The sequence below is a fragment of the Ursus americanus genome, chromosome 15 (assembly GCF_024610735.1).
Source record: "Ursus americanus isolate L20-20 chromosome 15, mUrsAme1.1.p, whole genome shotgun sequence".
NCBI lineage: Eukaryota > Metazoa > Chordata > Mammalia > Carnivora > Ursidae > Ursus > Ursus americanus.
This window is the reverse complement of record NC_142141.1, coordinates 20661400-20684814: the sequence shown is the minus strand read 5'-3', so window position 1 is coordinate 20684814 and position 23415 is coordinate 20661400. Positions and strand designations below refer to the sequence as shown.

General features: G+C 49.3%; 1 protein-coding gene across 3 annotated transcripts in view; it reads left to right on the top strand.

Annotated features, from left to right (window-relative positions):
• Positions 1 to 20198, top strand: part of LARP1 (La ribonucleoprotein 1, translational regulator) — a 95993-nt gene extending 75795 nt beyond the window's left edge. For 2 of the 3 annotated variants that reach the window (XM_087867834.1, XM_045791968.2), the window contains 16 exons: positions 836 to 1010; positions 1959 to 2087; positions 2164 to 2370; positions 2470 to 2632; positions 3535 to 3679; positions 6558 to 6732; positions 6855 to 7024; positions 8811 to 9203; positions 9967 to 10090; positions 10213 to 10418; positions 10861 to 10967; positions 11822 to 11973; positions 14450 to 14594; positions 17261 to 17370; positions 17567 to 17694; positions 19199 to 20198. In XM_087867834.1, the coding sequence (XP_087723960.1) occupies positions 887 to 1010; positions 1959 to 2087; positions 2164 to 2370; positions 2470 to 2632; positions 3535 to 3679; positions 6558 to 6732; positions 6855 to 7024; positions 8811 to 9203; positions 9967 to 10090; positions 10213 to 10418; positions 10861 to 10967; positions 11822 to 11973; positions 14450 to 14594; positions 17261 to 17370; positions 17567 to 17694; positions 19199 to 19408 (2688 nt within the window). In that variant the 5' untranslated portion in view covers positions 836 to 886 and the 3' untranslated portion in view covers positions 19409 to 20198. The remainder of the gene's footprint in view (positions 1 to 835; positions 1011 to 1958; positions 2088 to 2163; positions 2371 to 2469; positions 2633 to 3534; positions 3680 to 6557; positions 6733 to 6854; positions 7025 to 8810; positions 9204 to 9966; positions 10091 to 10212; positions 10419 to 10860; positions 10968 to 11821; positions 11974 to 14449; positions 14595 to 17260; positions 17371 to 17566; positions 17695 to 19198) is intronic. The other variant, XM_087867833.1, reaches the window with a different exon arrangement.
• Positions 20199 to 23415: the final 3217 nt, after the last annotated feature.

The following is a 23415-nucleotide window of genomic DNA, read 5'->3' as shown; positions in this document are numbered from 1 at the left end:
AAATAGCTAAGAATCATCGTCATTTGAGCCCTTGCTGAATGTCAGGAGCTGCCACGTGCTGCTTACCATTTCACCTGCCCTCACAGTGACATAGAGGTAGGTCCTTCAGTAATTCCCATTTGACAGATGAGGCCACTGACAATAATAACCATGAGCCTTTGGGAGAGGCTCATAACCAGCCCTTGATGCTCAAGTGGGGATGGGAAGTCGAGTGTGTTACGTTATTCCAGAGCTTGTGTTCTTCATCAGCTATGCTTGAGTTGCCAGTGAGTGAAGCAGGAGAATGGCCATTAGGCCAGGCACCCACCTCTAGACCATGTGTCTTAAGGAAGTTGTGTAGCACTCTTTAGTCCCAGCAGAGGAGGAACTCCGGATCAGTCCTCTCTTTCTGGTGCTTTTGTTCTGGGCTGATGGCCTAGATTCCTCACTGGCTGTGGCTACTGGCCTTCAGTTCACAGACAGGGTTGCTGTGGATAAGCCAAGGGCTGGCATCTCTTCCATCCCACAGACTACCGGGATGGTATGGTCTTCTGCGGAGCAAATAATATGGCCCCTGCGGGCCTAGCCCCTGTGTCCTGAGGGTTGTTTCTGTCCCTTAGACTCAAGGAAGATGATGGAGAGATAAGTTGTCTCCCACCTGCTGCCTGTTGGGCCACACTTCCCAGTGGAAGCATCTCGCGTAAAAACAGGACCTTATAACACATCTAGTCAGACTCGTTGTTGCCTGCTCCAGCTCCTCTGCCCTGGCATTCTAGCAGCAGCGGTTCCCTCCTGTCCCAACCCAGGAGGCTCTCAGATTCACCTCACCTCCCTGTTACTCTGCTTCCTGCTGCAGCCACAGTCCCACAAGTCCCAGCCTGCCCGTAAGCTGCCACCCAAAAAGGACATGAAGGAACAGGAGAAAGGAGAGGGGAGCGATAGTAAAGAGAGCCCGAAAACCAAATCGGATGAATCTGGGGAGGAGAAGAATGGGGACGAGGACTGCCAGCGAGGGGGCCAGAAGAAGAAAGGTGAGTGACTTTGCCACAGGGCTTGGAGAAGTGGCAGGCAGAACTGTGAAGTGTCAGAACTTGGGGTTGCTGGACAAGTGTCAGGAGGCCTAAGGAGTCCTTGGGAGGCAGACTGACGTAGGCCACTGGGCCAACAGTCTTCACTTCTGCCTTCCGTCTGTCAGTTCCTACGTTACTTAACAAGCATCTGGTAGGCCCTGTTCTCAGCAGTTGGGCTCTAGCAGTGCACCGAACAGATGAGGTCCCCGCCTCACAATAATCCGTGTGTCTTGCTGTGTTGCTGTCCCGTGTAAGATTTTGTTTAAAGACAAGAGTTCCCATTGCCTTGGCTGAGGTTTGTTTAGGGTACGGGTTGGCTGCTCTAACAGAGATTCAAAGTAACAGTGTTTTAAACAAGGTGGAAGGTTCTTTCTCTCACCTGACAGCTGGGTGTAAGTAGGCCAGCCCTAGAATGGCAACCATTTCATTTCATTTTCCTTTCATCTTGCTGTGGTGTGTTGGCTCTTCTCATCCAAGGTGGTTCACTCTTTCTGTCTCATTCCAGCTAGCAGGAATGGAAAAGGGGCAGAGTAGCTCCCTTTGAAGGATTCAACCTGGAACTGACTACCCTCACGTAGCTCTTGTAGAGAGAATTTTGGCACACGTCTCAAGGGAGCCTGGAAGTGCCAGCTCAGTTTTGGGCAGCCACGTATCCGGCTCCAGAGAGGGGTTCTCTGACCACGGAGAAATTGATATTAGGAGTCAGCCAGGAGTGTCCTGTCACCCTGAGGTCCATGGCTTTCTTATTTTAGAGGTAAAAATGAGGTCCAGTGTGGGAGAAGGAATTTGCCCAAGGTCATCAGATTGTGAATCAGACCTGTTGCTCCAGACAGAGGAATAACAGAGGTAGAGATGGCTAGGAGGGACCTCTCTTTCAAGCTTTCCTCATGTCCCTGTGCTGTCCTCCAGGGAACAAACACAAGTGGGTTCCATTGCAAATAGACATGAAGCCTGAAGTGCCCAGAGAAAAACTGGTCTCGCGCCCCGCTCGCCCGCCGGAGCCCCGACATGCACCCGCCAACCGAGGGGAGATCAAAGGTATGCATTGCCCACTGTGGAGTGCCTGGGCATGGGGGTCATCCTCAAGCGTGACCCCGTGCCCCTCTCCCCATAGGGTCTGAGCCTGCCACCTACGTGCCCGTGCCCATGGCCCCCCCCACCCCAGCCTGGCAACCAGAGACCAAACCGGAGCCTGCCTGGCACGACCAGGATGAGACATCGAGTGTGAAGAGTGATGGGGCTGGTGGGGCGCGGGCTTCCTTCCGTGGCCGTGGACGGGGGCGCGGTCGCGGCCGGGGACGCGGCCGGGGTGGCACTCGAAGTACGTGAGGCCCCTTTGGGCTCCGGGATGTCCGAGGGAGTGTGGCGGGGGCGGTGGGCAGGGATCTCCCCTCCCTTATGGCACCCATTTCCCCCATAGCCCATTTTGACTACCAGTTTGGCTACCGAAAGTTCGATGGTGCGGAGGGGCCTCGCACCCCCAAGTACATGAACAACATCACCTACTACTTTGACAACGTCAGCAGCACTGAGCTTTACAGCGTGGACCAGGAGCTGCTGAAAGACTACATCAAGCGGCAGATGTGAGTGGACAGGAGCCTCCTTCCTGCAGAGAGGCGTAGGGGGTCAGGACCTGTCAGAGGATGGCTGCTGGGCAGAGTAGGGATGGGCGGGTCCTTCCGGTGTGATGCTAGCAGCAGTGGCTGCCCCTGGCTGAAGCCGAGAAAGATAACCGCTGCTCGTCCTCTAAAAGCTAAATTTTTCATAAAGGTAATATTTATTGCAAAAGTAATACCATATTTGCCTTCAGAAAATTTGAAATTACCACCAACGAAAAGGAGAGGGAATGTCCGGAGTCCGTCCCCTTCGGCACCTCTCTTTGTAATGGCAACACGGTCAGAATGCTAGCAGGCACCTACGGAGTTCTCCCTGTTGCCGAGGCTCAGTGTTAAGTGCTTTACGGGCATTTCTTATTTAGTCCTGCGCTTACTCCTGTGAGCTGGGTCTGTCTCCATTTTGGAGATGAGCAGACAGACCCAAGAACTTGCCCAGAGTCTCACAGCTCGTCAACAACAAGGCACGGATTTGAATCCCATTTCCGTCTGATAGCAAAACCCTAGCTCCAAACCACTCTGATATATTGTCCCTCAGTCCAGTGGGGGAGCCATTCAAGGAAGTAGATCATTCCAGGAGAGTGTGATAGTATTTTAGGAGAAGAGAAAGTGGCTAGTAACAGTGGAACTGGGTTTTAAAAGCGGATGAGGGGTTTGCCAGGCATACAGAGAGGCCAAAGGGCCGGGGGAATGGGTCTGACCCGAAGTTAAGGGAGCCACGACAGGATAACATCTCTTTTGAGCCCATAATACTGTACATATGATAGGGTCAGGGTCGGTCAGAGGCTATGTGAGGTGTCTGGGGTGCACAGGACGAGAAAGGCAGACTCCTGAGTGACGCAGCAATCCTCCGTCTTCTCCCCTCCATCTAGCGAATACTACTTCAGCGTGGACAATTTAGAGCGGGACTTCTTCCTGCGACGGAAAATGGATGCGGACGGTTTCCTTCCCATCACCCTTATTGCTTCCTTCCACCGAGTGCAGGCCCTTACCACTGACATTTCACTCATCTTTGCGGTAGGTCTCCCTACCTGGGGCTGGGGTGCAGGGGAAGCAAAGATCCTTACTATGGAATGTGGGCCCCAGCAGAAAACCCCGGAGGAGTCCTCATCTGATGGTTTCTGCTAAAGCTTCAAGGCTTGGCCGGCCTCTGTGCCTCCCTTCTCTCCTCTCTCTCCCTCTTACTGTGGAAAATTGCAGACATTTACAGAAGTAGACAGAATGGTATGATGAACCCATCGCCCAGCCTCAGCAATTACCAACTCATGGCCCGTCTTACTCCATCTATCCCCCATCTGTTTCCTCTTCCAAATTACTTTGCAGAAAATCTCAGGTAACCTGACATTTCATCCATGTTTCAGTACTTACCTCTAAAAGATAAATACCTGCTAAAAAACGTGGTCACCATATCATTATCACCTGTAAAGATATTAACAGTTCCTTAATATGTCCAAACAGTCCGTTGCAATTCACCCCTCTTGTCAAAAAAAAATTTTTGTACTTTATGAGAATCAGGTTCCAGATAAAATGCATGTGTTGTCTTGCTAAATGTTCTCTTCCCCTCTCTTTTTCCTTCAATTCATTATTTGAATAAACTGGGTTCTGTATATCTTGTCGAATTTCTCATGGGACACAGTGGTGTCATCTAACGTGTTGTTCTGTATTCCACGTTTTTTGTAAATTGGTGATCCAGAGGCCTGATCAGATTCAGGTTTGGGGGGTTCTCCTCCCCTCTTTGTCAAGAGTCCTTTATAGATAATGCTATGTTCTCTCAGGTGGCGCATAGCGTTTCATTTGTTCTCTCTTGTGATGCAAGCTGTTGTCGATGATCACTGCCTGTTATTTCATTAGGGGTTGTGAAATGGAGAGATTCTAATTCTATCGATCTGTCTTCGTTAGCTGGAATACCTCTTTAAGGAGGAACTTTGCCTCATCAGCTATTCAGTTACCAAGAGGTATGGTTTGTACAGAAAGGGTGGAGAAATGCTTGAGCTTTCCCTTTGTTGACCAGTTGTCAGAATTATGAGTTGATTGATCCCTAATAACTTTCAAGGGTTTGGGTTGTTTGGTTGCTTTGTTTTTGTTTTCTGCTTTAGTGTCTTTTAGTATCATCACAAACCTGGGGGTTCAGACATACTGCAGTTGTCTCAACCCATTGCAGTTCATATGCTGAATTCGCTCGTCCCATCCGTGGCTAGGGGAGCCCTGGTTGATCTGGTACATTTCCTGCCTCTGATCCGGAATAGGCCATTTGTTCAAGGAGCTCTAGGTCCTCTCTTTTGGGGAAATGGTATTTATGTACCACACAGTCTGAGTTACAGGAATGTTTGTTGCTGCTTTGATGGGTCATTGTTTCTGAAGCTTTTTTTTTTTTTTAATTCATCAGGAAAATATACTGATAATTTCTATTAAAGTTCAGGACTACAGGGTCTCTACCTAACACCAATGATCTTTTATCTCTAATACTCCTTTCTCCTATACCCCAAGTCCTAATTGCCGTTGACTTCAACGTAATTACTCGTTTGTTTTATTCAATGGTTTATATACCTTATTTTCGTAATAATACCTGTACAATTACTAAAAACATGGTTTTTTTCTACTTACACATTCAAATGACTATATTTTCAAGTACTTGGAATAATCTTTGTGTAGTTATGTCTTTAATTTGACGTATATTAGTTTTATTAGTTTCATTTTGCTCTCACGTTTTAGGGATTACTTTTTCCCCTCTGATTTCTAATTTGTTTTGCATTTCGGTAAAACATTTACATGGTTCTTAAGTCAACGTGGTATATTCCCACAAGTCCAACTTAAAATTCTCTCACTTCCGCCTTTCTCCTTTTATTCCCCTATCACCAACTTGTTTTGAATCCTTCCATTAAAAAAATAAGCAAATGCCTCTCAGTGTATTTGTATCCTTCCCCTGTGTTAGTTAGATGGCAACATGTAATGCATGCATTTCTTCACCTGTTCTTTCGTTCTCCCTTAATACATCTGGGAGCTGACTGCATAATAGCACGTTAGAGAAAGGTGCTCTTCGTTCCTGCTTAGAGTTGTGTATATAGCTTCCCATATTTTTGCCAGCATATCTTTGGTGTAGATTGCAAGAAGTGAGGAGGCTGCACTACAGGGCAAATCGCTGGGTTCCCTGTCTCCGGGGCCTGTGCCTTTGCACTTCCGCCAGCAGTATAGCAGAGGGCCTCTTGCCCCGGTCTCACCAACAGTGTGTGTTGTCATGTGTTGCGCTGTTGAAATGTTTCCCATTTCCACTAAAAAGATTTAAAGACAGCTGTCCTCCCTTCTCCACTCTTCACCCTTTTTTCTAGAGATAAACACCCATAGTAGTTTACCTGTGAATCCTATAAAAATGTGTATGTAGTTTGTATGTTTTATTTAAAAATTCAAACACCAGTGGCATCTTAGACACATTGACCTAGAACCTGCTTTTTTATGGCTCTTTCCACCTCAGCACATGTGAACCTATTTATACCACTGAATGGATGTGCCATCATTTATTTTAAATTATCTATGTGGTGGCAAGTTGGGTACTTTGCAGTTTTTCCCATATTGCAGACAGTGTTGCTGTGAATGGCTTTTTATCCGAATCTTACACATAATGTAATCTGTGTATGGCCCTGTTTCTCTGGGGGCACACTCCTGCATGTAGAATGGCAAGGTCACAGGGCAGGTGTATTTTTCATGTTGGTCCCCTCCTACAAGTTTGAATATCTTGTTGGTCCGCCAGTTTTGGAAGATGGTGCCAGTTTTCTTGCACCTCTGCCAGTACCAGACTCTTACCTGAGCTCGTGGGGCCCAGTCATCCATCTGCCAGCCTCCAAGACCTCATTCTGTCCGAGTCTTCTCTCTGCATCATCTCCTTGCTTCTCCCCTGCAGGCCCTAAAGGACAGCAAGGTGGTGGAGATTGTTGATGAGAAAGTCCGCAGGAGGGAGGAGCCGGAGAAATGGCCTCTTCCTGGTCCCCCAATAGTGGATTATTCCCAGACCGATTTCTCCCAGCTTCTCAACTGCCCCGAGTTTGTGCCCCGCCAGCATTACCAGAAGGAGACAGGTAGGTACTGCTGGCGTGTAGGCACCTTCCTGTTGTCCTTGTCCTCCAGCCAGCAGTCCTTCTAAGAGCTGGCATCAGAAGGAGGACTGGAAGGTTGAGGACCTCACCTTTCCACCCTTCAGAGTCAGCGCCTGGTTCTCCCCGTGCAGTCACCCCAGTGCCAACCAAAACAGAGGAGGTCAGCAACCTGAAGACGCTGCCCAAGGGCCTGTCTGCCAGCCTGCCTGACCTGGATTCTGAGAACTGGATTGAAGTGAAGAAGAGGCCGCGGCCGTCCCCAGCACGGCCCAAGGTGGGTGGGGCCCAGGGCCCAGAGGGGCTAAGCCAGCAGGCCGGCTGGCTCTGCGTTGTGATGCGAGCCAAGGTCAGCAGTGACTACGGGAAAGCTGGTGGGCCCATGTCCTTTTCCAGTGAGGATCACCTCTCAGGACAGCTCCTGCTCTGTGAGTAACTGAGTGGCATTTTTCACAGGAGAGAATCCTACCCCTGGCAGCAGTTTCCAGGTTTCTTGGTGGTTGACTCTGGCTTGCCCCATCGAAATTGCTGGGGCTGCCGTAGTGCTTGCGTGTGTCTTCATTGCTCCTGTGTAAGCCGCTTGGGCCCTGTGAAGAGCATAGGGAAAGGGAGCAGACACACGGCCTGGATGTAGAGTTAGTCTAGATGAGAACACAGGTCTCCTATCACTGATGGCTGTTGACCTTGGGAAGCTTGTTTACTATCTCAAGTCTTCAGTGTTCCCATCTTCAGATGAAAGAAAGAAGGGCTTAGACTGCTCTAAAAATTGTAAAACAATATGCCAATAGTACACATTGAGACCACTCTTCGAGAAGTGTTTCCATTTCAAACTAAAACTAGTGCGCCCTTTCCAGGAGCGGATGTGTGCTCCATCTGCCTCATCCCCACCCCCTCTTGGGAGATCTTTTTGGTCTGGGGCTTGTGAGGAGGCCTCGTAGATCACCTTCGACTTTGGGTCTCTGAAATTCTATGTCCCCTTTTCCACTGTGCCACTGTGACTGCCTCCCTCTTGTTCATACCCCGACTTCCCTATCTCTTCTGGCCGTGGTCCTTCACAGAGTGTCAAGGGATCAGACCAGAGTCCTGAGGAAAACAGTGGAGAAGGACTTTATGAGGTCCAGGCTTACAGACTGAAGGTTTGGAAAGGCAGGCAGGCTTGGCCGCCATTCCAGAATTAGAGCCCTGCTCCTACCTGGCCTATCTTGAACTTAAAAGAGAGTAGGTTTGGAGTTTATATGGGAAGCTTTTTGCTTAGCAGGGAATTGACTTTTTCTATATAAATTGGGAGGTGGACAAATACTTCTGCCCCAGAGTCTCAGATAAATTCATCCTAGCAACACTCTGAAATACTTTCTTTTTGCCAAGAGCACCCTGTTTTCTCTTGCCTCTGAACATGCTGTTCTTTCTGCCTCGTACACTCTTTGTCCCTGCCTTCATCTGGCTTACTTATGCTCGTCCTTCTTCAGTAATTACGTCTCCCAGGAAGCCTTCCCTGACTGTCCCCACTCCCACCTCTAGTTGGTTAAGTGCCTCTCCCTGTGTAGTCCACAAATTCTATTTATAATCTTTACCAATACCACATTGCATTTGGCTGGCTGGTTGTTTGACTTTTCTCCCCCCAAGCTGTGAGCTGCCTTACGTTCAGTGGGTTCTTGCTCACTCATCAAACAGTTGAACATCTGCTATTGCTCGGTCCCAGTCTAGGTACCGAGGATATGATGGAAAGCAAGGCAGCCATGGCCCCTGCCTGATGAAGCTTCCATTTTCTTGGAGAGATTTGGGATAGATGGAATGGATAGATCAGCCTGTAGAACTTACGCTGTGTGCCCATTCGCAGGCTAGGTAAATGAGAGCACGGGGCTGCGGGGCCTTACCACCTCATTGTTTGCGAATGACTGATGTGAGCTGGGAGAGAGGGAACCTAGAGTCATGGGGGACTGGCTGCAAGGCTGGCAGCTGCGGCTTGCTGGCATGGCCAGGGCCTCTCTCTCGGCTGACAGCTACAGAGGCTGATCCAAGGACCCTCTGGTGATCTGCCCCCCCTTTGATCTGCCCCATTTTAGAAGTCAGAGGAGCCCAGGTTCCTCCACGCGACCTCTCTGCCTCAGCAGCTGCCCTCTCAGCAGCTGCTGTCCAAGGAGCAGGACGAGCAAGAGGAGCTAGATTTCCTGTTTGACGAGGAGCTGGAGCAGATGGATGGGCGGAAGAACACCTTCACCGCCTGGTCTGATGAGGACTCTGACTATGAGATTGATGACCGGGATGTGAACAAGATCCTCATTGTCACCCAGACACCACCTTATATGCGTCGGCACCCTGGGGGGGACCGCACAGGCAACCACACCTCGCGTGCCAAGATGAGCGCTGAGCTGGCCAAGGTCATTAACGATGGGCTCTTCTACTACGAGCAGGACCTGTGGACTGAGAAGTTCGAACCTGAGTATTCTCAGATCAAGGTGAGGCTTGGACATAGCAGCGGGGTGAAGCCTGGGGTGTCGGTAACATGTAGGAAAGAGCAAGGCTGATTCGCTGTGTGCCCTTGGGTACAGAGTCTCGGTATCCTCATGTATGAGAAGGGGGTAGTAATTGACACCTTGCTGGGGCATGAAGTGAGGAGAGATGTAGAGACACTTTGTAAGCTGTGTCACCATGAGACGCGATCATTGTGCCACCCGAATGTCCATGTTTAATGTCCTGACAGTCAGCCACGCTAGTGGGGAAGAGAAGAGAGATTGGATTATTACTTCTCTTCTTAAAAATTAAGGCCTATATGGAAGTTTTTTAAGGACCTTGTTTTGAGTATGGAAGATAGAGGAAAAACAGGTTTAAAAAAAATCACTGCTGCCTGAACACAGTCAAAACTTACAGGTTTTTATAGACCAGCTCTGTGAGGTGAGCCTGTGTAGCAGTAAGCAGCAGGGTATTTGGTGGAGGTGAGGAGACAGTGGCAAGAGGAGAGTCGGGTCTGCAGGGAGCTCCTCGTCTCAGTCTTGCTGCAAAGAGGGCTGGGCAGGGGCTCAGCCCTTCTGGGTCAGCACACTTGTGCCGAGGTAACTGGGGGTGGGGAATGGTGTGGGGCAGCTGAGAGCCTGGGGACCAGAATTCCACGTATGTGGACGTGGGAGCTGCCCCCTGCAACTTCCTGCACGTCTTGATTCCTAAACAGGCTGGGGCAGTCTTCTTACTAACATCGTCTCCCCACCCATCTTGTATCTGCAGCAAGAAGTCGAGAACTTCAAGAAAGTCAACATGATCAGCCGGGAGCAGTTTGACACACTAACCCCAGAGCCCCCCGTGGATCCCAACCAAGAGGTCCCTCCTGGGCCACCCCGCTTTCAACAAGGTGAGAGAGAGGTGACACTTGGGACCCTGGCCTGGGTGGGAGAGTACAGTCCTCTGACGGGGGGGCCTCCCAGGTACAGTCACAGGCCTACCCCTGCTCACTGGCCTGCTCTCTCTCTGCAGTCCCCACTGATGCCCTGGCCAACAAATTGTTTGGTGCTCCTGAGCCCTCCACCATCGCCCGTTCTCTACCAACCACTGTCCCAGAGTCGCCAAACTACCGCAACGCCAGGACCCCCCGCACTCCCCGGACACCGCAGCTCAAAGACTCAAGTCAGACATCACGGTTTTACCCAGTAGTGAAAGAAGGACGGACGCTAGATGCCAAGGTGAGGCGCTCCTGCTGGGGTTGGCAAAGAGTCTTGGGCTGACTTAACCGCCTTCCAGTGCTTTCCTGCTTTCCCTTGCCTACGCCAAGAGACTGCCACATCCCAGGCCTGCTCTGTGTTCTTAGGCTGGTGGGCCCCCCCAGGATCGATTGGTCACATCTGAGAAAGGGACTGGTGTGGGAGTGGTTGCCCCATGTCGCCATGATAAGGCACGGGGAGGATTGACCAGGTGTAGGTCCTTGGACTCCCAAGCCTCGATTTCTCACCCGTGAGACAGGCATACCAGTTTCTGGCTCAGAGCTGTGGACCTCATGTGTGAGAGACTAGATATGAAAACGTAAATTGTGAATAACACACACGTGAGGTGATCTTAGTCCTACAAATGCTTCGTGTTCCTCAGAGTTGCGTGAGTTAATAACAAATTCTGGACTGACCTTTGCAGATGCCTCGGAAAAGAAAGACAAGACACAGCTCAAACCCGCCCCTGGAGAGTCACGTTGGCTGGGTGATGGATTCTCGCGAGCACAGGCCCCGGACGGCTTCCATCAGGTGCCGGCGCGGTGGAGAGGAGAGGGGAGAGATGAGGCTGAAGACAGGGTGGGCAGGAAAGCCAGGCAGTTGATGGGACCAAGAAGAAGGAAGCTCTTTGGTCTGTAAATTAAAGAAAGGGACCCTTACCTAAATCCAAAAACGTGGAGAAGTCTAGAGAAGGTAATCCAGGGCCTGGGAAGGTTTTCCCAAAGAAGCAGTGTCACAACTGCCTGGGACCAGATTCTCTCAGAGAGACATTATCTGTGAATTGATTTCAGAGGTGGATATCTGCTGCCTACCTCAGGACAGCCAGGTCATTAAGTAAAAATACAGATTCCTGGGCCGCACCCTAGATCTACTGACTCCGCTTCTTAGGGGTAGGGTTCAGGTTCCTCCCTCCCCCACCAGGAAAATTGCCCCAGTGTTTCCTGTTCCAGAGCAACACCTGGGAGCCACTGACCTGTACACTCTGCTCCCTGCAAACATGGCACAGACTGAGACTAGGCATGGTTTTAAAGAAAAATATGGATGAACTACCCCATAATAGCTGATCAAAGAAAGTTAAATGTGAACTTGGGATAAATAAATGCTTATAAGCTCAGGTTTGGGCATTGTGCCGCTCTGGGATGTAGAACAGTCGTGACCCGGGACTAGTCTCCCACTCTCTGAGCCTCCGTGGCTGCTTTGTAAAACCCACCAAAGGTCGACGTGAAGACAGGCCGAAGGATGTAAGTTGGCCTACCCCAGTGCTTAGGTCTCTTTGTTGCCCTTTGAGAGGCTAGATCTTGGCTGATGGACCAGAGGGGCCCCTTCTCACCTGATGGCCAGTTGCTCCAAGGGTCTGGTGACACTGTCTCTCTCCTGGCCTCTAGCTCCAGCCCCTCAGAAGGGACACCTGCAGTTGGCAGCTATGGCTGTACCCCTCAGTCTCTGCCCAAGTTCCAGCATCCTTCCCATGAGCTGCTCAAGGAAAATGGCTTCACACAACACGTCTACCACAAGTATCGTAGGCGCTGCCTTAACGGTAAGAAAGAAGCACGGGGGCGGAGGGGCCTAGACTCTGGGGCCACTAAGGTCCAGAGTGTAATGGCTGCTGGCGCAGGTGATTCTGCTTTCTGTGACCTTAGAGCAAGAAGGATTGGAGTTAGACTCAGGCCAGGTAGTTTTGGGATAAAGGAGGCTCAAAGAGTCTGATACTCAGAACATTTCTGTTCTTTGATCTTCCTCTATTGATAATAAAAAAATATCAAAAGTTTATCTATTTCTGGCGTGACTGCTAAGTCAGCTATTGTCCACTGTGGTCCACTGTTGATCATAAAAGGGTGTACGTGGGGTGGCATAGATTCTCTAGAACAGGGGTGGCTTAACCATGGCCTGTGGACCAAATCCAGCTAGCTGCCTATTTTTGTACAGCCCTTGAGCTAAGAACAGTTTTCATATTTTTAAGGGGTTATGAAGGAAAAAGAGAACTTATGACCAAGGCCATATGAAGCCTATAAAGCCTAAAATATTTACTCTGGTCTTTTATAGAAGAAAGTTTGCTGACCCCCTGCTCTTAGAAGTTGGTGTGAGGAAAGAATCTCTAGATTCTCCCATGTGTTCCCTTTTATCACAAAATGAGATGTCTTTTAACTGTGGGTTTCTGTCGGGTTGGCTGTGAAGATGCTCCCTTGTAGTTGTTAATTCCCCCACCCCTTTTCAGTTAGCACGTGGCTGCTAGGTGCTCCGCTCATCTGCCTTTCTCCCGTGTGTGTGTGTGTGTGTGTGTGTGTGTGTGTGTGTGTGGTGACCGCTTTGTTGAGATAGAATTCACATACTCTACAGTCGACCCATTTAAAGCATATGGTGTAGTGGCTTTTAGTATATTCCAGAGTTGTGCGTCTGTCCCCAGAATCGATGTGAGAACGTTTTCATTACCACAGGAAGAACCCTGTGCTGCTTACTGGTCACTTCCCATCTCCCCCCCGCAGCACCTCCCAGGCCTGCCCAATCTCCAGTCTGTATGGATTTGCCTGTTCTGGACTTTTCCTGTAAATGCAGTCATCCGATCAGCAGTCCTTTGTGACTGGCTTCTTCCCTGAGCATACCGGTCTCACACTTCCTCTCTGTTGTAGCGTGGTACCGGTCCTTCATTCCTTTCCGCCGCCCGGTAGCATATGTCACATGGTGTCCGTCTCTCCTTCACTCATGGACCTTTGGAGTGCCACTTTTTGTCTATGATGAATAATGCTGCTATGAAGATGTCCATTTTTGTGTGGACATAGTTTTTTATTTGCAAGGTCATGTGATAACTCTTGTGTTTAACCTTTGGAGGAATTGTGAGACAGTTTTCCAAAATGGGGCCACCATTTGTTGTTCCTGACAGAAAGTATGAGGCTTCTGATCGCTCCGCGTCCTCTCGTCCTCTCGGCACTTGTTGGTGTCCATCTTTCTGATGATAGCCATCCTAGTAGGCGTGAGGCGATAAGTGTTACGTCCTGCTGGTTTTGATTTGCATTTCCCCCCATAGCCATTTCTGTTGAACATTTTCTTGTGTGCGCTTATTGGCCATTTGTCTATCTTTGGAGAAATGTCCATTCAGATCCTTTGCCTACTTTTTAACTAGATTATTTGTCTTCATTATTAAATTATAAGAGTTCTTTATATATTCTAGGTACAAGTCCCTTATCAGATTCATGATTTGTAAATACTTTTTCTCACTCTGAGAGTTGTTTTTTCACTTTGTTGATAGTGTCCTTTGAAGCTACAGAGATTTTTAGGTTTTTAGTTTTTTATTTAATTTTCTTTTAAGGAAATCTCATTTATTTTTTTTGATAGTTTTTTTTTTTTAAGATTTTATTTATTTGTCAGAGTGAGAGCACGATCACAAGCAGGGGGAGCGGCAGGCAGAGGGAGAAGCAGGCTCCCTGCTGAGCAAGGAGCCTAATGTGGGACTCGATCCCAGGACCCTGGGATCGTGTTCCTGGGATCAGGACCTGAGCCGAAAGCAGACGATTAACCAATTGAGCCACCTGGGCGTCCCTAGTTTTTTTAATGATACTAAATTTATCTCTTGTTTTCTTGTTTTTGCTTTGGTGTTGTATATTTTTAATGTTACCATTTTGTAATTGTTAATATTGTAGGACTCCCAAAATAATGATTTTTAATGAATAATGAATATAAGTTGTTGGGTTGCCAAATTATTTGTTCATGCTTTTCCTTGTTCTGACTACGTTTGAGAGCAGTAGCATTTGAGGTGACCAGCTAGACCACATGACCTGGATTAAAAGCTGATGCCCCCGCTTCTGATGAGGTCAGGTCCAGCGCCCAGCAGCAGGGCCTGACGCAGGATGGTGCTCAGTAACCATCTCTTCACAGACGGAAAGGACGTGGGATGAGCAAGGGAATTGGATGGGGTGGGGAGACAGGAGAAAGGACTGCGGTCCTTGAGCCCAAGAACATTTGTCCCCTGGATCACAGGCAGTGTGACCCTGACACGTCTTTCCTTCTTCCCCCATCAGAGCGGAAACGCTTGGGCATTGGCCAGTCTCAGGAGATGAACACTCTCTTCCGCTTCTGGTCCTTCTTCCTCCGAGATCACTTCAACAAGAAGATGTATGAGGAGTTTAAGCAGCTGGCTCTGGAGGATGCCAAAGAAGGCTACAGGTGAGCGGGAGGTGTGGGTGTGGGGTAGGGGGTTGGGGTCTGGCTGGTGCTGGCAGGGGGTGAGGGGTTCCTGGTGGGTCTGCCTCCAGAACTGTAATCAAAAATCTCTTGTGTGTATCCCAGATATACTTTATAAAAAGATGATGATTTTCGAATGAGTAATAATGTTCACATGGTTCAAAATGCAAAGAGGTCAAAGGTTATATCATGAGCAGTCCCCTCATCCCTATCCCCCTGCCTCCAGTCCCTTTCCCCACAGACAGCGAGCATGGTCAGAAACCTGAGGGCTTTCCTAAAAATACTTTGCTTGTGTAAGGAAGGAGATCCCTATAGTCTCCCACCAGGGCCCTATTGTTTACCCAGAGGATAGCCTCTAATAGATATTATTTTGTACCTTTTTAATACTGTATTTTTTTTTAAGTTTTTATTTATTTATTTGTCAGAGCGAGCACAGGCAGGGGGAGTGGGAGGCAGAGGGAGAAACAGGCTTCCAGCTGAGCACGTGGGGCTTGATCCCAGGACCCTGAGATCATGACCTGAGCTGAAGGCAGTCATTTAACCAACTGACCCACCCTGGCGTCCCTCATACTGTATTTTAGAGATCATTCCATATCCATACGTAAAGAACTTTCTTGTTCCTTTTTATAGCCTCTACAGGCTTACACTGTGTGGACGCACCACAGCTTATTTTTCCAGTCTCCTGATAATAGATATTTTGGTGGTTTCCAATATTTTGCTATTAAAAAACAAATACCTGGGGCGCCTGGGTGGCTCAGTCGGTTAAGCATCTGCCTTTGTCTCGGGTTGTGATCCCAGAGTCCTGGGATCGAGCCCCATATCGGGCTCCCTGCTCCGTGGAGAGCCTGCTTCTCCCTCTCCCTCTGCCTGCCACTCCCCCTACTCATGTGCTTTCTCTCTGTCAAATAAATAAATAAAACCTTAAAAAAAAAAAGCCCAAATATCTTTAAAAGACACTTTTCTTACCCCCCCCCAAGTAAAAGTTTCTCTTTGTAAGCAATTTGAAAAGTACAGAAATATTTAAAGAAGCTGGGGAGACACCCTTCAATGCAGAGGTAACCAGTGTGAATGTCCTGCCGTAGTTGCTGCATTTAGATCACCACACGAATGCCTGTGGGTGTCTTAGTTATCATTTATAAGCATGAGCATTTTTCCGTGTTGTTAAAATATTTAACTTTTTTGCTTTCTTACAGAAATTCTTACATGCTTTTTGCTGAAAGTTTAGAAAATATAGATAAGATCATTTGAAAATCCCAACTCCCAGAGATAGCCAGTGTTAATATTTTTAAGTATGTGCCCTTCCAGACTTTGCATGTATGTGTAGATGGGAAAGTTACATATTTATTTATAAAATGGGCTCATTCTCACATAACATTTGAAACATGTCTTTTCCACTTGATAATCTATCATAAGCATCTTTCAGTATCCCTCAGTGTATATTTACATTATAATTTTTTTGAATGATTTGAGAGAGAGCGCGCTAGTGAGCGAGCTCGACCACATGTGGGGAGGCGAGCTCAACGTGGGGAGGAGCAGAGGGAGAGGGAGAGAGAAACTCCCAAGCAGACTCTGTGCTGAGCATGGAGCCCAACACAGGGCTTGATCCCACAACCCTAAGAGCACCACCTGAGCTGAAACCAAAAGTCGGACACTCAAGCAGCTGCGGCACCCAGGTGCCCCTACATTATAATTCCTAATAGCTTATATTCCGTTGTACAGATTCACCGTGATTTTTCTTAACTGCTTCTCTAAGACATTTAAATTTTGTTTAATAATGTTGTTATGAACAGTTTTGTACATCTGTAAAATACAAAAATGTTTTTTTGGCCATTTCCCTGGCATATGTTCCTAGAAGTAAAATTTCTTTCTTTCTTTCTTTCTTTCTTTCTTTCTTTCTTTCTTTCTTTCTTTCTTTCTTTCTTTCTTTCTTTCTTTCTTTCTCTTTCTTTCTTTCTTTCTTTCTTTCTTTCTTTCTTTCTTTCTTTCTTTCTTTCTTTCTTTCAAGATTTTTAAAAAATTTATTAGAGAGAGACAGCATAAGAGAGAGAGCAAGCCCAAGTGGAGGGGGAAGGGCATAGAGGGAGGGAGAAGCAGACTCCCCACTGAGCAGGGAGCCTGACACAGGGCTTGATCCCAGGACCCTGAGATCATGACCTGAGCCAAAGGCAGATGCTTAACTGACTGCGCCACCCAGGTACCCCAGAAGTAAAATTTCTGAAGTCAGATAAGCAAACCTACCAATTGACATAGTCTCATGACTTTATAGAGAGCTCATCCCAAGGATTGGCAAACTTTCTATAAAGGGATAGGTGAGAAATATTGTAGGCTTGGCAGGACATGGGGGGTTTACGACACGGCTCCTCAGCTCTGCTCTTCTAGCACAAAGCAGCCAGTGACGTTTCATGAACAAATAAGTGTGGGCAGGGGGCCGTTGTTTGGCTAGAGTTTGCTAACCCCTGGCAAACCATAAACTGCTTGAGCCCACTTAGACTAACATTAAATGTTAGCCTTCTTAAAGATTAGTTACCATTTTTCTTGATAATCCATGTGCTTAAAACGGTCTCTTAGTTCATTTATGATGCAGGTGCATTTCCCTGTTTTACAAGCAAAGAAACCATGTCCCAGTTTCACTGGCTTGTGTTCTACAGATACGGTTTGGAGTGCCTTTTTCGATACTACAGTTATGGCCTGGAAAAGAAGTTCCGGCTGGACATCTTCAAGGATTTTCAGGAGGAAACAGTGAAGGACTATGAAGCTGGTGAGAGCCGGAGTTGGAGCTCTGCAAGGCCTGGTCATCTAGGCCTTCTTTCCCTTCTCCCTCCCCGGGTCAGCCCGGGTCTGCCTGTGTATCAGTCCCATCCCACCTCCTGCTCCTGAGCCTCTTTATACTCAGCTCATCACCAGCCCAGCTTCTCTCTGACCTTCTCTCTACGTCTGCCTCCTCTTTCCTGTAGGCCAACTCTATGGACTGGAGAAGTTCTGGGCCTTCTTGAAATATTCCAAAGCCAAAAATTTGGACATTGACCCCAAACTTCAAGAATACCTCGGCAAATTCCGACGTCTCGAAGACTTCCGAGTGGATGTGAGTGGAAGTCTCTCATCTTTCTCACTCCTGTCCTGGAAAGAAAACTGGACCAGAGATCAGGATACCTGGATTATGGTCCCAGCTGTGCCACTAGCCTAGGGACTCTTTCCCCTCATTGGGTCCTTAGTGTCTTTGCCTGTAACATAGAGGGTGAGAAGTGGACACTGACAGCTCATTGGAGGGGGTTGTATGGTTGTACCTCCCTCCCTCCCATGGCCCTGTAGCTGAATATCATAATGCTCTCTCCCTTTTACCTCATACTCCTCCTTGCTGGTGAGCCTAGTCAGCCATTACTAGTTGAGTGGGATGAGTACCCAAGTAAATGTCCTTGTTTTTTCTTGTTGAGACCAGTTCCAACCATCGAAGTTTAGAAATTACGTTTAACACCCTACCACGCCGCCACCACCCCAGTCTTCTTGGAGCGGTGACTCAATGGTGACATCCAGTGGTGGGTCAGGGTTATTGCTGCTGGGCATATCCAGGGAAGCGGTAGAGTGATGGATGTCTCTGTGTTATGAGTGCTGCAGGGACTCCAGAGATGAGTGAGACTTTCATTCAGAGTTTAGAATGTAGTAGAGCTGTGCTAGTCATCCTATTCCCTTGAAGCCTTTCAGCAAAAAGACAAATATAAGTAAATAGCAATAATAGTCCTCCGATGTATTGAAAAATTGCCATTGATTGAGTGATGACTGTGTACCAGACACTGTGCTAGGCACTTTATATCGACCTCCTTTAACCTTCATAATGTGGCGAAGGAGGCAGGGTTTATTGTTGCTATTGCTGTACCAGTGGGTAAATGGAAGCCCGTGGCTGCCCAGTGAGAGGGTGTCAGTACCACTGAGTCCTCCCAGTATAAAGATGAATCTGTTGTCTTCCATCCTTAACACCTCCTCGCTTGGGGCTTTGGAGGGCGGCACACGTGCAGAGAGAGGTGGAACAAGCAGGGCTGAGCTTTGGCTCCTGGGAATGGAAGGAAATGTCCTCAAGGTCACCGGACCTTTGGTAGCCGTGAGGCCACACTGGATCGTGGTCTGACTCTCCGGTCAGTGTCCTCTCTGGAGCCTGGAAGGAGTTGAGGCCATCCCCGGGAGCGTCTGGGCCTTCTGCGCTGAGGCGTCTCAGTGTACTGCATGTCACATTCCGTGCATCGTCGTTAGAGCGGCAGGCCCGTCTCGGAAGGGGGGGGCAGAAGCTTATGTGGGCGAAGGTCTGGGCTTCAGAGGTAGAGGGGTCTAGTCCACATTTTGCCTTCACCAGTTGTAAGCTATGGGATCCTGGGCAAATTATTGTTTTGTGCTTTACTTTTGGGATGGTCATATCTCCATCAAAGGGTGGTGTAGACCCCATGAGTGAATGTGCAGAAAACAGCATGGGGCTTGGCATCTTGGCACGGAGACGTGCTTCATAAAACTGGTAGGTAGTTTTTAAGGTTATACCTATTATGTACATTTGGAGGTAGGAAGTGGCCCCTAATCACCTGTGACTCCCTCCTCTCTTACAGCCCCCCATGGGTGAGGAGGGCAACCACAAGCGACACCCAGTGGCGGCAGGAGGTGGCGGCAGTGAGGGCAGGAAGCGGTGCCCCTCCCAGTCTTCCAGCAGGCCCACCACCGTGATCAGCCAACCCCCCACACCACCCACTGGCCAGCCCGTCCGGGAAGATGCCAAATGGACAAGCCAGCACTCGGACACACAGACTTTGGGAAAGTGAAAAGCCCGTTTAGCCCTGGGGTTTGGGGGGGGATGGAGGGTGGGCAAGAGTCCATGGGGGTGCCCAGTCCCAGGAGAGGGGACAGAGAAGGGACAGGCCTAGAGTCATTAGAATGGGCCTTCGTGCTGAGTAGCAATGCGTACACCATTTGGGCTATCAGAGGTACCCCTGGGCAGGAGCCTCCACACACCCCCTTCCCCCTCCTCTCTCCATGACTCTTCTTCACATCCTAGCTTCTTCTAAGGGGGGAGGGAAAGGGGGGAGATTTTTTTTATATATATATATATATATATATCAAGTTTTAAATTATTGATAGTTCGTCTGGATTACCAAAATCACTCTGTAGCCCTGCCCGCGGCTGGTAGGCCGCAACCCTGGTTCCCACCCACAGCCTCCTCCTGCTCCCCCTCAAGCCAACTATGCAGCCCACAAGAAGGCCCTGTGGGCCCCATTGCCCAGCACTGTCCCATGGAAGGCTCTGGCAGCGTCCCTGGGCCCCACGAGCACCAGCCCCCTGATCATCTGGGGCTTGCCATCACCATGTTCTCCCCCTGCTGTCCCCACCATGCCCTTCTGCCATCTTCTGGGAGAAGGAAACCAAAGGATCTAGAAGTGGGGGCGGGGGAAGGTTTCATCCTCTCCCCACCCCCTTCTCCCCATACCCCTTACTCCCCAGCCCAGAGAGACGCTGCTCATACCAGAAAAGACTATTGAAAGATGATTTATTTTATTTTTCTCTGACCTTTCCATCCTTGGAAAAATGGGAAAAAAAAAAAAAAAAAAGACAAAATCGACCATAAAAGACCAAAAAAATAAATCAGAAAACCCCCACCTAATCCACAGAAAGTGATGTCTTTCCCTACCCTTGGATTTTGTTTTTTGTTTTGTTTTGTTCTTGGAAATAATATTTTTTTAAAAGTTGCCTTATTGTGGAGCGGGAATCTGAAATACCCAAATGCCTGTTTTCCTCGGTGGAGTCAACTCGAAGAGCTCACACCTTCTCTGGATGTGCCTGGGCTGGATTGGCTAGAATCTTTCTCTGGACTGAGTTGCATGTACAGTGCCTCCTGCCTGTAGGCAAGAGAGTTGGGGGCGGCTCAAATCAGAGCCGTGCCCGAACTACCCCTGCTGTTGCATCGTTTGAAGCTGACGTCCTGTGTCTGTATACTGCTGCCGCTGTCGTGTCCTCGCTCTGCTTGCTGTTGCTTCATGGCGGGCCCCGGCCTGCTATGACACCCTTCATCCTACCCTGGGAACCCCAAGGCCAAGTTGGCTTCAAACTGTTGAAGAAGAGCATTGGCCTGGATCTGGGATACACTTGGTCTCAGCTTGACCGTCTCCCCTACCTCAAAGGGGAAAGGTGAACACCTGGCAGCTGAGGCTTGGAAATGTGTTGCCCTGAAAGATCTGAGACCACAAGGAGGCGTTGTCTCATAACAGGTGGAGAAGGATGCCATTCTTCTCCCTCGGGTCTGGTGGGGTCTCCCCATCTTGCATCCCCCCCTCTGCAAGCCATCTCTGTCCACCCTCCAATGGACCCTGCCTGGGAAAGAGGATGAGGAGGATTTGGGGGCTGGGGGGAATCCTGCCAGTTGGAGAAGCCCCGCGGCAGGAAGGTATATGTGGACATAGAGTATACCTGACTTCTCTTCTCCAGCCACTGACTGCTTGTGTTGGGCTCTGAGTGATAATGGAATGGCTGGAGTCTGCTGGCATCCGAAGCTAGGGAGGGTGACAAAGGACTGGCCCACACAGATTGAGCTGTGTGTCGAGTGCGGGTGTGACGACACATTCACCCCCAGTGAGGACCGGGCAGCACAGAGAAGTTGGTGGTAGTGTTGCTGCATCGCTGACACTTCCTTGGCCCTCTTTTTAACTGTTTCCTCCATTGGGCCCAAAGATCGGGAGTAGGAGGCCGTATCCCAGGCTGGCAAGGGCTTGCCTTCTGTCGTGGGCACCTCATTGCTTTCGGCCTGTGCCCTTCCCCATCTCTGCCCTCCCAGTGGTTAGTATGTGGGAAGCCCACCTCAGTTCCTGTGAACCGGTTATCTCAAAAGTCAAGCATGAGTGTCTGGTCTCTGCTCTAAAAGTAGGATCTGAAGCCTTTCCCTGCTGTCTGGTGCCTGCCCCACTTTGTACCAGGCACTGGACTCCTGCACCCCCCTTCCTTCCCTTTTTAGCCCCTTTCTTTCCTTTGGGTCGCTCAGCCCTGTACTGTATCCAGCACCATAGAACCTCAGTGTTTGTCCTCTGCTGGGTTTGGGGGCACAAGGAAGCCTTGGGGTGTGCAGAAAGGCTTTTCTTACCTAGAGTTTACTCCCAGGCCGGGGGGGCGCCATCCCCTCCCTGATCCTCCCACAGACACCCCAGAGAGAGGAAGCCCCTTTGGGGTGGGGAGGTGAGGATTTCATCTCAACGCAGGCTGAGGATGGGGGGAGGGGGCTATGTTTTCTTTCTTTTTTTGTAACATGTTAGGAGTTAATGTTGCAAAGAGTAGTTTACATCTTCGCTTTCTGAAGACACTTGAATTTAGGACCGACGTATCTGTGACAGGCATGCCAGGAGCGGCCAGAGCCACCGGGGCTCACCGCTTCACACCCACCACCCTCCTGTGGGGGTCCAAGACCCGAGACACAAAGCAGCAGCCTGCCCAAACCCTTCTGCTCATCCTGTACCCTTCCGCGATGGGTCCGCGCCAATACGACCTCTGGGCATCAAACATCACAGGTCTGTGTGCCTCAGCCCTGCTAAGGGGCAGGTTTCTTTCGCCCTCCTCTGAACCTGGGAGCAAATGCACTACCGGTAGAGAGTGGGTGCCTGGCCCTGCCCCAGCCTGGACCCCCGGGGCTCAGGTCCAGGTGCTGAGCCCCCATGTCAAAGTTGTTACGTTTTTGTTTCCATTGTAGCTCTTTTTTTCCCCCCTTTTCCTGATGATTGATTTTACAAAAGAAAGTAAGCTGCTCAGAAGGCCCTGGAAATGGGGAGGAGGGGCAAGGAAGATGACCAGACGAGGGACAAGGGTGGGTGGGGGTGGGTTTTGTTTTTGGTTTTTGTTTTTGGGTTTTTTTGCCAAAAAGCCTGGGTACAGCGGTCTGGATCATCTGGTGCCCTTGTGAGTGGGACCGGAAGTATGTCCTGTGTGGAAGGGTCCCTGGATTTGCCCCAGCCCCCACCCTCTCCTTCAGCCATGTTGATGGCAGAGGCAGAGAAGATCAGAACTTATAGCCCGTTTCTCACTGGAGAGGAAAACTTGTCATCTGGCTTTGCGGAGAAGGTTCCACCTTATGCTCATAGTACGTTATCTTTACCATGTGCTAGGATATCACATTTAAAAGGACAAAAAAAAATGTAAAATACTTGAATGAGCTTGTATTATAACATTAATATTATTGAGAGTATCTGCTTTCCAGGCTGAAGTGATTCATTCATTATTCTAGTCCTGCTTTAGTCCTTTGTAATTTGTGGTAATTATGCTTTTCTTTTTAATACAAAAAAAATGTATAAAAATAAAAACTTGAAAAGGCAAAATACTGGCTGGTCTCCCATCTGGGGTACAGCTCTTGACGGATGGAGCCTGGTTAGGGTTCCTTCAGGTCCAGGGGAAGCCTGCACTCCGAATGTGCACATGAAAGCTTTCAGGGCTCTGCCACTGCGCTTGTGAGCGGAGGAACAGACTCCTGAGGCTGCCGATGAATGCAGCCAGGTGACTTCCTCAGTGGTTTTGAGAGCTGGTGCCAGCCTCGAATTCACATCCGCCTCGTGTCTTAGGTGAGACACGGCAGCGATGGCTGGTGCCTCAGAGCAGAAAGCTGCCGGCCCAGTGGCTCCGGGGTTTCTGCCCACTTGCCCGGCTCCCAGCATGTCCGGCCTCTGGCTGTGGCCTGGCATCTTACAAGGAGACAGCCGGGAAGGTTGCTGTGATGCCTCATGGACGGCCAGCACAGCCCCTCACCGAACAGACTTCCCCGCTCGGGTGTAGAGGCCTAATGGTTCGGCACTGTGGCCTT